General features: G+C 41.5%; 1 protein-coding gene across 1 annotated transcript in view; it reads right to left on the bottom strand.

Moving 5' to 3' along the window:
- CDC42BPG (CDC42 binding protein kinase gamma) overlaps positions 1-17,354 on the bottom strand; it is a 261,194-nt gene that overhangs the window by 100,271 nt on the left and 143,569 nt on the right. Inside the window, exons 10-15 of the mRNA XM_082270319.1 lie at positions 15,499-15,584; positions 15,331-15,414; positions 14,956-15,053; positions 9,855-10,097; positions 9,392-9,493; positions 9,004-9,272 (exon numbers count right to left, since the gene is read on the bottom strand). Coding sequence (XP_082126445.1) covers positions 9,004-9,272; positions 9,392-9,493; positions 9,855-10,097; positions 14,956-15,053; positions 15,331-15,414; positions 15,499-15,584 — 882 coding nt within the window. The remainder of the gene's footprint in view (positions 1-9,003; positions 9,273-9,391; positions 9,494-9,854; positions 10,098-14,955; positions 15,054-15,330; positions 15,415-15,498; positions 15,585-17,354) is intronic.

Here is a 17,354-nt window from a genome sequence, read left to right as displayed (position 1 = left end):
AAAAACTAAAAAGAAAAACCAGAAGATTTACAAGCAGTAATTTTTTGTAAAGGTCACGTTCATTTCTTTAAAGAAATATGCCCCATAACTTCAACGTGAACAACTTAAATTCCCTATCACCGCAATGGAAATTCAACAAGCTAATAAATATTCAGCAAATCACAAATACCCAAGTCCGGATGGTTATCCAGATGATTTTTTAAAAATTCCTATCCATGGAAATATCCCCTGTGCCAACAGATCTCTATAACTCTATAACACCCATAACAACCCATATCCCAAATTTAATGAAACCGATATCAAATTAATATTAAAAAATGGGAAAACTCAAAAGCACATTAAATTTTACAGCCTAATCTCGTTACTCAACACCAATTACGAGATATTAGCAAAAATTATGGCAGACCGCATTCGACTCATATTACCCCACTGTTCACCCCTCATCAACTGGGCTTCCTTCTTAATAAACACTATCTTGGATATACAAACTGCCATTGCAGCCATAGCCCAAATAAAAAAACGTCATTCTTCGCCTCACCCTATGATGTTTTTAAGCCTGGATACCGAAAAGGCTAGGATTAAAAAAAAAAAAAAGAATTGTTGTTCAGTGGTGTCCGACTCTTCGTCCCCCCATGGATCATAGCGCACCAGGCTTTTCTGTCCTCCACTGCCTCCCGTAGCTTCATGTTCATTGTTTCAAAGATGCTATCTATCCATCTTGTTTTTCGTCATCCTCCTCCTTTTCCTCTCATGCTTCCTACCTTTAGGGTCTTTTCCAATGAGTCCTCACTTCGCATTAGGTGGCCAAAGTATTTGAGTTTCAGCTTCAGGATCTGTCCTTCCAGTGAATATTAAGGGTTGATTTCCTTCAAGATTGACTGATTTGATCTTCGGGACTTTCAAGAGTCTTCTCCAACACCATAGTTCAAAAGCATCAATTCTCTGGTGTTCAGCCTTTCTTATGGTCCAGCTTTTACAGCCAAAAAGGTTACTACTCGGAATACCTTAGCTATGACTATACAGCACTCTCTCAGTAGAGTGAGGTCTCTGCTTTTTAGAATTTTGTCTAGGTTTGCCATTGCTTTCCTCCCAAGAAGCAAGTGTCTCTTAATTTAATGGCTAGTGTCACCATCTGCCCCGATCTTGGCGCCTAGGAAGATAAAATCTGTCACTGCTTCCATTTCTCCTCCTATTTGCCAAGGAGTGATTGGACCGGTTGCCATGATCTTTGTTTAATTAATGCGCAATTTCAGACCAGCTTTTACGTTCTCCTCTTTTACTTTGAGTTAGGAGACTCCATTTCTTCTTCACTTTCTGCCATTAGTGTGGTATTGTCTGCATATCTCAGGTTATTTCTCTCAGGGATCCCAATTCTGGCTTGTGATTTGTCGATCCTGGCATTTCACATGATGTACTCTGCAGCGAAGTTAAAGTAGGGTGATAATATAGATCCTTGCCGCACTCCTTTCTCAATTTTGAACCAGTCAATTGTTCCATGTCCTGTTCTAACTGTTGCTTCTTGACCTGCATACAGGTTTTTCAGAAGACAGGTGAGGTGGTCTGGTATTCCCATTTCTTTCAGCATTTGCCACATCTTGTTGGGATCCACACAATTAAAGGCTTTACTGTAATTAATAAAGCAATAGTAGACATTCTTCTGGAACTCCCTTGTTTTGTCCATTATCCAGCAAATGTTGGCAATTTGATCTCTAGTTCCTCTGCCTCTTTGAAATCTAACTTGTGGTAGCTTTTGGTTCACATGCTGCTAAAGCCTAGCTTGTAGCATTTTCAGCATAACCTTGCTGGCGTGTAAGATGAGTGCGATCGTACGGTAGGTTGAACATTCTTTGGTATCAAAAATGTAAATGACCTCTTCCAGTCCCGTGGCCATTGCTGAGTTTTCCAAATTTGTTGGCATACTGAGTGCAGCACTTTAACAGCATCATCTTTTAGGGTTTTTAATAACTCAGCTGGGATACCATCACTTCCGCTAGCTTTATCAGCAATGCTTTCTAAGGCCCACCTGACTTCGCTCTCTGGGATTTTTTGGTTCAAGATCAGTGACTGCATCATTGTGGTTATACGAGACATTCAGATCTTTCTTGTATAGTTCGTCTGTGTATTCTTGCCAATTCTTTATAGAATAAAATAGAATGGTCCCTCTTAAATCACATACTCTCATTCAGAGCTTTTGAATACACATTCTCATTTATCCAATATATCTATTGCAACCCCCATATAAAGCTGATTAATGTTAATGAACTCTCACCCCCAATACCTATGGTCTGTCCCCTCTCTCCCATTCTTTTTAGCACAGTTCTGGACCTACTTCTCAGGCTTTTAGAGAACCAAACCACCTTTTAGGCAAACAAATATAGGTCATTAAAAAAACAATTAAGGGCAATACAGTGGGTAAGTGGTTAGTAGTTCTGCCCAGCACCACAAGGGTCATTGGTTTGAATCCCCACCATGGCACTACCTGCTTTGAGTTTGCAAAAAAAATAAAAATAAATAAAATGGCAGCCTTCGCAGATGATCTGCTCTTATGCACCTCTTGTCCTAAATCTTTTCTTCCCAACATATGATGAATCTTTTGTCTTTAATCAGTTCTGACAAACCCAAACACTTTACCTAACCAACTGCACCAAACCCCAATGGAGCAATCTTTACCCCTTTATTTGGTGCAGAGACAACATTACTTACCTTTGAGTATCTATTTACCCACAAACTATTTGTACAAAACCCATCATCACACAATTATTGTGCTCCCTTAAAACTAGGATTACTACCTGGTTGCATTTCAATATCTCCAATATGGGCAGAATCAGTTTAATAAAAATGGTCGCATTTCCTAAACTTTTTTTTTTTTTTTTTTTACACTATGCAGGTCCTTCCCATTTATCTTAAACATTCTGATCTTAAATATATCTATAGGATATTCTGAGAATATGCCGGGGGCAGTTGCAGAGCAACCATGGGATGGGCCTGTGCATTTTATGACATTTTTTTACGGATCTCTAACTGTATAACTTGGCCTCCCTCACCAGATATGTAAGGGTTGGATTTTCGTCACTGATCTATACTGATACAGAATTGGGATCAGTACATGTTAACTCAAATCAACCTGGTGTATGCCCTCCATATCCATAAAGGGCTTTTCCCTATAGAGACAAATGTGAATCCTCTCTTGCATACTACCTGGCTTGTGTGGCATAAGATTTTTACCCATAATATGTTAATTTGCCATACATCTGTTTTTCTAACTTTGTGGAAAAACGCGGACCTCCCAGAATCCAGAGGACTACCGACCCTCAAACACCATCAAGGACGACTACATCAAATTCCTAGTAAACAACAATAAACTGCTAATACACACAAGGAGTGAAAAGTATGTTTGACAGCGAGGACCAATCACATATATCCACTCACCCTGCGCTCAAAACATAATAGGATGGCAACTTTAGTTAAAAACCTTTGACACAAAGTCTGAGCAGCTGCTATACAACAAAAGATGCTAAAAAAGGTGTTAGAGAATATTCAGAACACTAAAATATATCTAAAACACTAGCAGCGCTAAAAAAGGACTCAAGTGCTTCAACACAAGTCCTTCGAAAACCATATGTATGTATGTATGTATATATATATATATATATATATATATATATATATATATAAACAGTCCAGTCCGTAAACCAGTGTGTCACATGAAGTCCATCAGATAAGGTGAGGGAGTGAGGGATCTTGACTTATCCACCAAACATCCACCACCATTCGGTGCACAAGGGCACGAATGGAGTTTTATCTCACAGTTCAGTGCACAACACCGTGAGGTCGAACAGATTTTTAAAAAACATTGGCCAGTCCTGTGTATGGATAAGGTCCTGTGTGAAGTGCTACCTGATACAACCTTCATATACAGAAGGGGACCAACATTCGGAGATCAGGTTGTGAAAAAAGTATTGGACCCCCCAAAGAAGCCGAAGATGTTTTGGGATAAGACAGTAGGTTTTGTGGCATGTAGGAAGTGTAAGACCTGTAAACAGGTAAATACGCACTTGAGGAACTTTACTAGCTTCACGTCCCCGTCTAATGGACAATCATTTGAAATAAAGGATCTAATCACCTGCAGTAGTACACATGTTGTATACTGCTTGCAGTGTCCATGCAATTTATTATACATCGGAAGGACCAAACGAACGATAACAGTCAAGGTATCAGAACACATTACTAATATTCGCAATGGCTTTAAGGATCACAGTGTATCCCTTCATTTCCGTGACTTCCATAACAGTGATCCCACCCATCTGAAATTTTGGGGGGGTGGAGAAGGTAGAACCAGTGTGGAGGGGCTCGAATAGGGTCCGTGAAATAACAAAATGTGAAACACACTGGATCTACCTAACTGAATCTTTGCATCCCAAGGGCCTGAATGTGGACTTGGATATTAATTGCTTTATCAGCAATTATTGATATATTGATGCAGTTCATATCCTGGTCCCGTTTTTTAGTGTCTTTTTTACCTCTGTATTCTGTGTCCATTTTAATGGATTTTAAAATATTCCAAATGATTTATATAGTGTCTTATGGTATCACGTTTTTAGATATCGGATTGGCTGTAGGTTTATTGAAATTTTAAAACCTTTGTAATTTTTTAGATAATATATCATGCTAATAGGTCTGGGTTGTGACCTTTTTAAGCTTATTTTTAATCTTTGTCTTATCCTTGTAAAGTATCAATTTTAATCATTAATTTGTATATCTGCTATTTAATATCAATGTATCCTTTTGATGCCGAAGTCGATATAGGTTTTTAGAATGAGTTATATATACTGATATATGTATAATGAAAGGCATTCAGTGGAATATATGGATGCTGCATGTAAGTGCTCTTAATTACTATTAAGGTAATAAAACTGCCCTGCTGTCATGGATATCCAGTATGGCAATAGGGTAGCGGTAATCGCAAGCGTTGTATTTTCTTCGTTTGCATAGCCTTAGCTGTAGCGTCAACCGAAAGTGATGTACTAATTTTATTCACATAGCCGTAGTCCTGGCGGATGTGCGAGGACACGCATTGGGGTCTGGAAACCGGATGTCGTCATCAGCTACACATTTCCGGTGGGACGGTAATTATGGCGCTGGCGCGCCGGACGGAAGTCCGAGTCCGTGTATCGAGGCGTCGATACCGGATGTGGTCATAGATCATGTACTTCCGGGTAATGCCGAGCATGGCGCAGCTGCGCATGCGCCGGCGTTATCATAAATAGAGATCGACCGTGCCGCGCACACAGGCTCTCAGTAGAAGTCAACAAGACGAAACGCGTCAGCGCTGTTGTGCGCGGTCGCCCATCTGATCAACATCACGCCGGACATCATCCATGTTCCCTCTACTGTAAGGAATTTGAATTGGTGGCCATCCAGCGTGTATATGTTTGACTCAATGCCTTCATTAACGGCCTTCCTGTAAGTAGACATCTGGAGGGGAGAGGGGCTCAGTTTGGGTTTTCCATTAATAAATTGTTTTGCGGAATTACACTATTGTCGCCCCCACTCTGTTCATTTGCATGTGGTTCTGGACGGAGTAATAGTTGGAAGGAATGAGCTAAGTGGTTCCAGTCTTGAGTCCTACACCCGCTGATTGGTGGATACTTTGAAGGATCATTTTTCACCTTTTTCTGGTGAGTTTTGAGAATAGGGGGGGAGCACCGAATGGTGGTGGAAGTTTGGTGGATAAGTCAAGATCCCTCACTCCCTTACCTTATCTGATGGACTTCATGTGACACACTGGTTTACGGACTGGACTGTTTATATATATACATATGGTTTCGAAGGACTTGTGTTGAAGCACTTGAGTCCTTTTTTAGCGCTGCTAGTGTTTTAGATATATTTTAGTTTTCTGAATATTCTCTAACACCTTTTTTAGCAATAAACTGCTAATACCCTCCAAAAGACAGCCATGGAGATATTTCCATACTTCTCTCCATTGTTTAAAACTCTCCCAAAAAGACTGGGCAATCTATTGGACTGACTTCTGAGCTTGTCCTGACCCAGAAAAGAAAGAAGTCTTAGGTGAATACAGATTCTTCCATCAATCTATGGACTATTTTTCCTTGTCAACCAGCGTTAATAAATGGACACAATCCCAGCAACAGATGGATGACATTCTAAAATCACTATGACTATCCTAGGAAATAATCAAATGCAATGTACTGCAAAATGATTAGTTGAACTGGATGGACTTGTGTCTTTTTTCAACCAAACTATGTAACTAAGCTCCAATTCTTCCATCATTCCTAAACCCCCCCCCACACCGATCACTCCTTCTGGGTCTCTTCCCGCTGTTTTCTTAAAATGCGGACACCTACATGCAAACTTGTTCCATGCTATCTGGCTTTGTTCCAAAATAAAACATTTTGGACTGCAGTTGTACGATATACCACCTTAGATCCAGTGAACGATCTCCCCTTAACTCCAGAGTGGGTACTTTTTGGATTCATAGGCATCCCTGGAGTCAAAATCTCCAAAGGCTGCAAACAATTGCTCACTATTATACCTCTTGTGGCAAAGAAAGCCATACTCCATAAAAGGATTTACCCCAACCCCCATTTTATTTCATTGTTTAACCAGTTCTGTACCGGAAGGATTTGCCCCCTTAATGACCAGGCCCCATTTTGCGATTCGGCACTGTGTTACTTTAACGTACAATTGCACGGTCGTACGACGCTGTACCGAAATAAAATTGACGTCCTTTTTTCCCCACAAATAGAGCTTTCTTATGGTGGTATTTGATCACCTGTGCGATTTTTTGCGCTATACACAAAAAAAGAGCGACAATTTTGAAAAAAAATATATATATTTTTCACATTCTGCTATATAACATTCCCAAAAAAAAATTGAAAGATCAAAATTTTTTTACATTTTAGGCCAATTTGTTTTCCGCTACATATTTTTGGTAAAAAAAAAAAAAAAAAAAAAAACATTTGCAAGCAGCATATTTTGATTGGTTTGCGCAAAAGTTATCGCGTCTACTAACTACGGGAAAGATTTATGTCATTTTTTTTTTTTTTACTAGTAATGGTGGCGATCTGTGATTCTTTGTGGAACTGCGATATTGCGGCAGACAGATCGGACACCTGACATTTTTGACACTTTCGGGGGTACCAGTGACATTACTACAGTAATCAGTGCTAAAAATATGCACTTTTATTGTAATAATGCCATTGGCAGGGAAGGGGTTAACACTGTTGGTGATTAAGGGGTTAAATGTAAGCCTAGGGGAGGGATTCTAACTGTGGGGGGGGGGGTTGGGCTTGTGAAATGATCACAGAGACATGCGATCCTATATAGCAGGATCACATGGTCTCTGTGTTCATCCCAGGGAGAAGGACAGTCGGCTGTGTTTACAACAGCTGACCGTCCTTCTCTCTCAGCGGGGAGAGATTGCGAGTGTCAGACGGCAAATCGGTGCCGCCTGACACACGCGCCGGCTTCCCTGCTGATGATCCGGAGCGCGCCGCCAGCCCCTAGCTCCTCCTAGGCAAATGACGTATCCATACGTGGTTTTGCCTGGGAGAGGGACTCTGCCGCCGTATATATACAGTATATGGTCGGCAAGTGGTTAAAGAAAAGCTTTTGTATGTATTATGTATGGACTGGGTAGAGGTAAAAAAAAAATGCTTTCTAAATTCTTTGACATTTGGGAGTCTTTTATTCAAAACTTACCTGTTGACACCGAAAAAACACCACGATGTTTTTGAAATACCCAATGGTATCCAACTAGACTATTAGCTAAAGACCCTCAAATTGAAATCCCACTCCCACTAACTCCTACCTTGTAATACTGCCAAACACAAACAGATACCCACCAAAATAATGCTCCATACTGAACTCTTTGTTTTATTAACCTATTATTATTACCACTATTATTTTTTGAGGTATTATTTTTTTCCAGGTACCCACTCCCATTTCCGCTCAAATTACCTAGGTGATCCCTTAGTAAACATGCCGGCACCATGGACCAGAAGACCAATGAGTAACCAGCCAGGGTGAGGACAGTGATAGATCCTTGAACAGGTAAGTGTCCTTTTTTTTCATTAAAATTCAGCAGCTACAGTATTTGTAGCTGCTGACTTAACTTTTCTTTTAAAACTTTGTTTATTAAAGTTTTCAATAAGTGTATACAGTGCAAGATAACAGTGCAAACAAATTATGTATACAATTGAAGTACAAGAGCACATAGGCAGAGATCATCAAAAGCATATCACGAAAGAAGAGGATCATCACAATGATATCGGACAAAGGAAATATGGTCAAAGCCAGAGGTACAACCCATCAGTAGGGGTTCTGCACCTCCAGTTTGGTTAATGCAACTCACAGGCGGGGAGGTTTGGTGAAAAGGACATGGCCTAAGTGCCCTTAATTAAATTAACAGGCAAGGGGGCAAAAGAGAAAGGGGAGGGGATGGAGGCGTGAGGGAAAAGGGGAGCCCTGCACGGTACACTGAAACATCCTCATCTACAGCTGAAGGCAACTCATTACGTCAAGAGTAGGGAATGGTTTCAGGTTCAGGCCGACATTATGTATGAGCCATGGCTCCCAAAGCTTTAGAAACGTAGCATGTGTGTTGTTCAGGATCAAAGGGAGCTTCTCATGCACTATGGTCCCAGACTCAATACAGCCTAAAGATTATTTTTAATCACATGCTGTATGGGTAAAGTGACTATTTCTCAGTGTTGTCTTCTAAGTCAAATGCTGTGGTAACCCTTAATGTTGTATGCATTCTCATTTACTAAAAATAAAAATATATGCTCTGGGGAAGTAAAGATGAGAGGTTCTAACCCTTCTCCTCTCCAAGACATAGGCAAAAACCTGTCATTAGGCAGATATTGTAGTTTGGAAAAAAAAACTGAAAATAGAAAAACAAAGAGGAACACGTCTACATTTCTCCAGTTTTTAAAACACGCAAATACTCAGGTGAAAAGAAGGTAGAAGTGAAACTGCTACCTGTCATGTCTGGTTTTTCCAATGGCCTCATGCATTCCCTCCATCTCATGTCTTAGTGATATCAGTTCTGTTTCCTTCTCCCCCAGTTCTCTACGGAGCACTTTTGTCTCATTGGCATGTTCAGCTTCCCGACGTGCAAACTCTTCCCGCAACTGGCAAAGGTCACTCTCCAATTGGTGGTTCCTCCTTTCAAGTTCCAATTTCAGCTGGGTCATCTCGGAAACATGAAGTGAGCCACTGATGACAGGTGAAGTAACAGACTGCTGTGTCTACACCAAGACAAGCAAATTCAATTATGAACAAAAAAGTTGAAGATATGCAGTACATAGATTTTATCATTTATCACAAAATAGATGTTACGGAATAGATCAGAACACACACTCCTTACCTTTACTCTTTCCAGATCCTCTACAGCCTGAGCCTCACTCCTCTCTCGCAGCTTCCTTTGCCTCTCCACTTCTATGGACAAATCTTCTGCTAATGATTCGGCCTAACAAAAAAAAAAATTGACTTCTGGCTTAATCAAAAAATATAGTCATCAAATAATGGAAATGAGAAGGTGGTGCCGAGAGTTAAAGAAAACTCAAGGTTATAGTACTATAGTTTAATAAGCATATCCCTTCACTCAGTTTGAGCAGCTCCCAAGCACCATCCTGCGCTCCTCTAACTCAGTTATGTGCCAATGTAATTCTCATATGCTCAAATCACTGCTGGATAACTCCTAGGTAATTTCCTACTTTGGTCCTTATAGTTTTCATAAAACAAATTCATATGCTTCCATAGATCTCTTCACAAACTTTAATTTTTTTTTTTTTTGGACAAGCCCAGCCTTTTAGGTTCACATCACTCACCTCTCTTCTGCTGGCTTCAGCTTTCTGCAAGTCTTTTCTCAACATCCTCACTTTCTCTGCTGCTGCCTCTGCCTCATCTTCCTTTTCATTAAGCCTGCGAGACAGACGACCATTTTGGGAACTCAGCCCTTCACACTTCTCATCCAGTGAACGCAGCTCCTCCTGCATTCTTCTCTGCTTCTCTAGAGTCGCTCTAAATTCCTCTCCTTGAGATTTTAGCTGCTCCAACATTTCAGAGAGATCCTAAGTTGAAAAAGAACAAGATCATATGTAGAGTAGAAGCCTCATCTCGAATGAATGAATGATTTTAAAAGGGAACCTGCCTTGAGACACAAATGCTGCTGTTGATGACCTCTTATTCTAAAGATACTATTTGCCTGGTTGTCCTGCTAATACTTTGATACATTGACCCGCAAACAAATTGTGACTTTTTCTATATTTTTTCTGTATGCTTGCCCTGGGTGTAAGAGATATAAGTAATGTAGCCAGCCATAGCCAAGCAACTAGTATCTCTTTTTTTTAATCTTTTTATTGGTTTCAACATACAACAAATACCCACAATTAAGCATAGACATTAAAGTGACGCTCGCAGGGGAGTGCATTATACAGTACTTAAAAGATTTATATGTAGCAAGAACGTATGAGGGTCACAGTGCTGGAGAGGAAGGCCTAGTTCCCAAAGGCCTGGTATAGGCGCAGGCAATCACTTCTACATACAAGTCAATGCAAGCCTGAGTGGAGTAACTAGGAGACAACAATAAGAGACACAAACCGAAGGCTCCTTGGAAGCCGTAGAGGGCTCAGCTAGCCATTTGGACCATACCTTATTATATTTTTTGGGACAGCCTCTGTGTGTATAAGTATCCTTATAAAGAGGCAAACTATTGTTTATCAGCTGCTTCCAAAAAGAAAGGGACGGAGGAGGAGAAGACTTCTTCCAATGAAGCGCAATGGCCTGCCTGGCATAGAACAGGAGCAAACCTACCATGGTGCACCCCGTGGCTGTGGGGATTGAGTCTTTAACTTGGCCAAGTATACAGATGGACATGGATGGCTGTAGGGGATATGGCACTGACCAGATGAGCAGGCTATTATTTCCTCCCAGAACCCGACGATGACCAAACAGGTCGAGAAAGTATGGGCAAAGTCACCTGTAACTCCTCCACACCGCCAGCACCCAGGGGAAGAGCTGGAGTTCATTTTGTGTGACCTGTAAGGGGTAAAGTATGCCTGATGGACAAGTTTTAATTGGATTAATAGGTCCCATAGGGAAACTAACAGAAGGAAAAGTCCCAGATATCATCCCAGTCATCATTATCAAGCTCTGGGATGTCATGTTGCCATCTGGCCTCGAGTCCCCCCAGAGTAAGCAGAGATACTAGCATCAAATGAGTATAACCGAGAAGTGGGTTTTGTCACACATTCAGATCTTAGCATATCTTCTAGTGTAGATTGTATCCCCTGAGGACTGGAGTGGGAGAATTAGCTACCAAAGGCATGGGAGAGTTGCAAATAACGGAATGAATAGGTCTCTGGGATAATAAATTTAGAGGATAGTAAAAGGCAAGAGAGCCAGGGATTGGTCCACCAAAATCTGGGAAATCGTTTTGATGGTGAATTTAGTCCAGGCATACAGCTCTAATAGTTTGTGGAATTCAGGTAGGTTGGGATTATGCCATAAGATAGTAAAGGCAAGGGAGCCAGGGATTGGTCCACCGAAATCTGGGAAATAATTAAATGGTGAATTTAGTCCAGGCATATGGCTCTAATAGTTTGTGGAATTCAGGTAGGTTTGGATTACGCCATAGGAGGACATTAGGGGAAACTGCATGTATGGAGTAGTGTTCATATTTGAGACCCACCTCCAAGGCTCAAATGGTGGTGATCATGGAAGGCGTTAATGGGTAAGGGGCGCGAGGACCACAAAATAAAAGGAATTTCAATGCCTCCAGGGATTCCACCACAGCCGGCTCAACCATCACCGATGGATTGGTGACATCAGGGTTCAACCACCAGGCCGCCGTGACAAGCTGGGTGGCCAAAAAATATTTATGTAAGTCAGGAAGGGCCGGGCTGCCTTGGTAGGCAGGGCACATGAGTGTAGACCAATTCTATCTCGGGGTTTGAGGGCCCCAAAGGAAGGAGGAGAATAATTGATTCAGTTTTGTGAAGGAGTTCGGTATCCATTGCGGGGAGTGGCGGAACAGGTATGTGAATTTAGGTAGAATCTTCATTTTGAGCAGGTTAATGCGTCCTAATAGGGATAAGGGGGAGGGACTCCCATGCGTTTCGTTTTAGCCTGACCTCCTGTACTACCGGGGTTGGGTTTAGGGACAGGTAATCTGAAGCTTGTCTGGATATTTCAACCCCTAGATATCTAAAGCTTTCAAACCACTGTGGGGAAAGATTAGGAGGGGCTTTAGTTTGGGCCGTGGGGTCAATGGGGAATAACAAGGATTTGGCCCAGTTAACTCTAAGGCCTGTGACCGAGGAGAATGAATCTGGGACTTGTAAGGCCCCCTGTAGGGATGGGCCAGTATAATTTAGGAATAGCAGCAGGTCATCCACATATAGCACTACCCTCTCCTTCAGCCAGCCAACACACAGCCCCTTGACATGCGGGGAAGTGCCTCCGCCACTGGCTCAATGGCATGGCAAATAGGACTGGAAAGAGGGCAGCTCTGCGGGGTGCCTCTGGACACGGGGGAAGGGCTCCGACATAGTGCCGCCAAGCTTAAGAGCTGACGTGGGATGTTTGTAGAAAACCTGTAGCCACTTGATTTGGTAAGTATTTTAAAGTCGGTGTTAAATAGGGCGATCGACCTATAGAAGGCACAGGAGATAGGGTCTTTTGGCGGTTTGTAAATCAGGACAACATGAGGTTGGCTAATGGAAGCTGGGAGGGCTCCGTCAAGCACTGAGAGTAAAGTGTGGCCATAAAATGGGAGCAAGGAGGTTCCCCTGGGATTTATAGAATTCAATGGAGAGGCCATCTGGACCCAGGGATTTCCCTGCAGGAAAAGATCTGATCGCCATAAAGATCTCATCGGGTGTAATCAGCATCCCCAAAGCCTTACGTTCCTCATTCAATAGCCAACCGAGAGCCAAAGGATTCAGCCAAGCCGCTAGGTCTGTGGGACGAAAGTCCAAAGGTAGAATATAACAGTAAAGGGAGTAATAAAATTGACGAAAGGCATCTAAAATAGCAGGTAGGGAAGAGGCCAGTTCACCCGAGGAGGTTTTAATTTCTGGTATCAGGGTCAGGGGCTGTTCGTGTTGTGCAAACATCGGCAGTAGGCGCCCATTGCGGTCTCCTTCCTCAAAATACCTCTAGCATCTGTTTTTGACGCAAATGGTTAGAAAGGGAGTTTTGTTTTTTGTTGTTTTTTTGTTTTTTTTTTAATAGGCTAGCTTGTTTGTGCAAAGCTCTTCCAAGTGCACCTTTCTTCAAAAGCTAGTTATAAAACCGGGGGGGGGGGGGGGGTTGGGGGGAGGGTGTCATTTTTGTTTAGCTTGCTTGCTGGAATTTGTATAGTGACACAGTGGACGCCTTCAGCAGCCAGTGTGTTCTTGCTGGACTTCTAATGTGTCCCTGGACCTCTCCCCCTTTCACTAAAATCACAGCAACATGCTGGTATGAAATCATCTTGTACTAATTAAACATTTTTTGCTTTTACTTACAATTACGGTTTTTCCATTTCCTGGTTTAAGGCACTCGTGATGTCACCCTGGATACAGCTGCATCCTGGAACATCCTGTCACCAGGAGACTTCCAGGAAACAGACTCAGAGTTCTAAGCAGAGTTCCAGGAAGTAAAGACAGATGAACTCCTCTGCTATTATTAAAAATGGCCACCGTGAGAATAATGGTGGGGAAAGAAAAATAACATGCAAAAAATAAAAAGCCTACAATTATTTATAAATATCTGCCAGAAGTGCCAGAATAAAACATTTTTAAAGCTGCCTTTGCTATACTTTTTATGATAAGGGGAAGTTCGAGGGAAGTTTAAAGAAGTACATCCAAAGCTTGTTTGGCTGCACTTCTCCTGTGGATCAGAGGAGTGCTTTCATTCTGAACTCTTGTGACAGATTTTCAGATGAAGCCCGCTGTTGGCTGACATCACAGAGGCAGTCCAGACTGGGAAAGGATTGTGACCATATGGTCGGGATCCACCCACATGCCTGGGTGGGCACCTGGCCAAGCTGCTAAGAGCCTAAACCAGCCATTCCCAGTGGTGACTGACAATCACCAGCTCCAAGAGCACTGAGAACCAAGGGATCAGCAGTGTTTGAACGCTCGGTTCTCAGTCTTAGAACCGGCAGGGGACAGATGCAGCATCAGACCAATGCTGCATCCACCTAGGTAATGATTAAATAAATAAAATACCAAACTTCTCTTTTTAAGAAGGATTGGGCTGTCTCCAGGCATACCTGCCCTTCATTTATCCATTGCTATTTATGCTCCAATATAGAGACTCTCAAAGGGAAGAATTAGGACCACACTGTACAGAATGCCCTAAATTAGCCAGTGCAGCCACTGCATAAATTTGCAAATGTGTGCAACTTTAACCTCGGCTTTTAAACGCAAACTGTTAGAGAGTACCATTTGTTTTTTGTCTTGCAAGCTAGCTGGTAAGCGTGCAATGCCATAACTGCCTTGTAAAATGTGATCCGGAGATGGGCTTTAATCTATTGCTTAATTAAAGTTGATTAAAAACTACTACATGTCTTTCCTATCCTCCCTTGTCCACAGAGGGAAAACACTGCTATGAGAAGGGTGTTATGAAGTGGGTGTGGAGCTGCTTTTAACAATATGTACTTCATGGAGATTTGTGCAAAAGAAAAAAGTGCTTTAAACCAATACAAAAGATAACATATATAAATGCAATGCCTGCAGTATATATAATAGACAAACCGTGTCTCCAGTTAGATGCATAAATTATTCATGAGTTAGTGCAAATGGCATTCAAAGTGACCAGTGCTACAAATTATAAGTCCTTTAGGGATTTTAAAAAAAACGTGAAAAGTGCTATAAGTTTTATATCCTTAATATAGTGCTCCAAAAACATGTGTTGACAGAAGTCCCACTTTTAAAAGTCTACCTTAGTACATCGATCTTTTTCTTGTTTGAGTGTTTTCACTTGTTTCTCCAAGGATTGGATATGGGCTCCTGAAATAGAATCCTGCTCCTTGGACTTTTCTATGAAACAAATAAAGCATTTATACAAAGAATCATAAAAGTGGAGGTGGAAAATTTTAAATTCCAAAATAATTTAAATAGATTTAAAATTACAGATATAGAAGCAACCACATAACACAAAAAGGGGGGCTTTTCTGTGCCTCACTACCATTACCCGTAAATAAGGATGGTGCCAGAGCATAATATGCAAGCTTGGCATATATAAGCATTCATGTCTTTGCCATGGTTCTAAACAATTACATTCAGCTCTTCTGTCTGTATAGAATCCAGTACTCACCTCCTAATTTCTTTTGCAGAACTCCTATTTCGGTTTTCAAACTGCGGATCTCATTGTCTTTGTTGATTGTGTTTTGCACAAGATCTTGAAAAAATAAATATTGAATGTTCAGAATGCAGTACGGTTCAGACAGGCTTTGCAGAAGTAATATTATATACATATACTCACCTTGATACGGATCTTTTTCTTGCCCCAGTTTACTTCCTACACCATTACTGACACAGTCGATCAGTGTTCCAGTGTCTGACAAGGAGCTAAATTTGTATTTTAAAACAGACACGTAAATAACTAAGTGAAATGAACTATAAAAAAAACTAAGCAATTAGTTGAAGATTACTTGACCTGAACGATAACACACCCAAACACCTTCCACCATATTTACATAATCTGCAAGGCAGAAATGCAGAATATAACCCAGCACATCAAAAAGAACGTACAACACAGGACATGAGTCAGGGAACTACACATTACCTAACCTGAAAGGAAAGAAACAATGTCTGTCACTGCTGGATTTTCATTCTGCAAATGCGTGTTGCCTGGCTGTCATGTTGATATTCTGACTTCAATACCTTGAGTCACTAATCCATAAAAAGCAAGCAGAGAAGAACTTTTTACTTCACTCTGACTTTCCTGATTTGCATACTTTAATTTTTTCTTTAGGTCAGTTACTCAAAGTGCTAAAGCAGAGGGTCAACATCAAGGGTTTGTTTAGATGGGTATATGCAGCATGCTTTCAGTTGAATTCCATCTGTGTTTGAAGCCAGTTTAAAAACCTTCCACATTCCATCTGCATTACTTTAGAAATGATTCTGGCCTGAAGATGACCTCCTTCTGACTTGCATTTGACCTACATTAAAGTGGATCTAAATTTTGAACAAATGTGAGCAGGAAGGCTCTTTATTGCAGAAGAGACTTGCAATGTCTCTTCTGCAATAAAATAAAAAAAACTTACCTGCCTGTTAGTAGTCCCCTTTTAAGCTACACAGTTCAGTTTACATCAGGGCACAGTGCCCACATGGCAGAATGACTGAACTCCTGAGCATGTCCTGGAGTTATGTCATTCCACACCGACAAATCCAGAAAGCCAAAAGCTGGCACCCAGAATAAGCCACAGAGAAGATAGTCAAGATTGTTGCAGCAAAGGAAAGTATTGAAGACTTTAGTTCTTTATATCTGCCTCATGGTGAGTTTCTATTTTCCCATTGACTATGGAGCGAAAAACAACTCTGACATTAACAAAAGCTCATTTACATTGCCCATCACAGCCAGGCAACTAGCATTTGCAGAAAAAAAATGGATTTTTGTAAGATCTTACCGTAAAATCCTTTTCTCTTAAGCTCATTGACAGACGTAGTCTTCTTGATTCTCAAGAGCTGGGTTATGTTGTCTCCGCAGGAGTAGGACTAGGCAGAAAGACAAAACGTTCTGGCTCCACCTTAGGGGCAGTCCCTGAGGGTATATCCTCCCTCTCTCTGCTACAGGGAATCAGTTCTGTTCTAAAGCAGTAACAGAGAATTTAACCCAACCCAACTCAATGATAGAGGGGCGGGTACTACGTCTGTCAATGAGCTTAAGAGAAAAGGATTTTACGGTAAGATCTTACAAAAATCCATTTTTCTCTATCGCTCATTGACAGACGTAGTCTTCTTGATTCTCAAGAGCTGGGACATCCAGAAGCAGTGCCACAAATGAGGGGTGGGATTGACAAAAATCAAAATCCAATCTAGAAGGCCCAACCGGTGCCAAACTAGAAGTTTTAAAGGCTCATTATAAACAAAGAATGAGACTCAAAAGAAAAATTTCCAACGGAAAAAACCCTCGAGGCAGACCACTGGTCTCCTCAAATGGCGGCCTGCAAAACCTTGCGGCCAAACACGGCATCAGATGATGCCATTACATCAACTTTATAATGTTTTGTAAAGGTATGCACCGACGACCAGGTAGCCGCCTTGCACACCTGGACCACTGACGCCTGATGGCGAAAGGCCCATGACGCACTAAGTGCCCGAGTGGAGTGCGCCTTA

Source organism: Pelophylax lessonae (genome assembly GCF_965119305.1).
Source record: "Pelophylax lessonae genome assembly, chromosome: 10".
NCBI lineage: Eukaryota > Metazoa > Chordata > Amphibia > Anura > Ranidae > Pelophylax > Pelophylax lessonae.
Note: the sequence above shows the minus strand (reverse complement) of the source record. Positions and strands in the feature narration are given on the sequence as shown.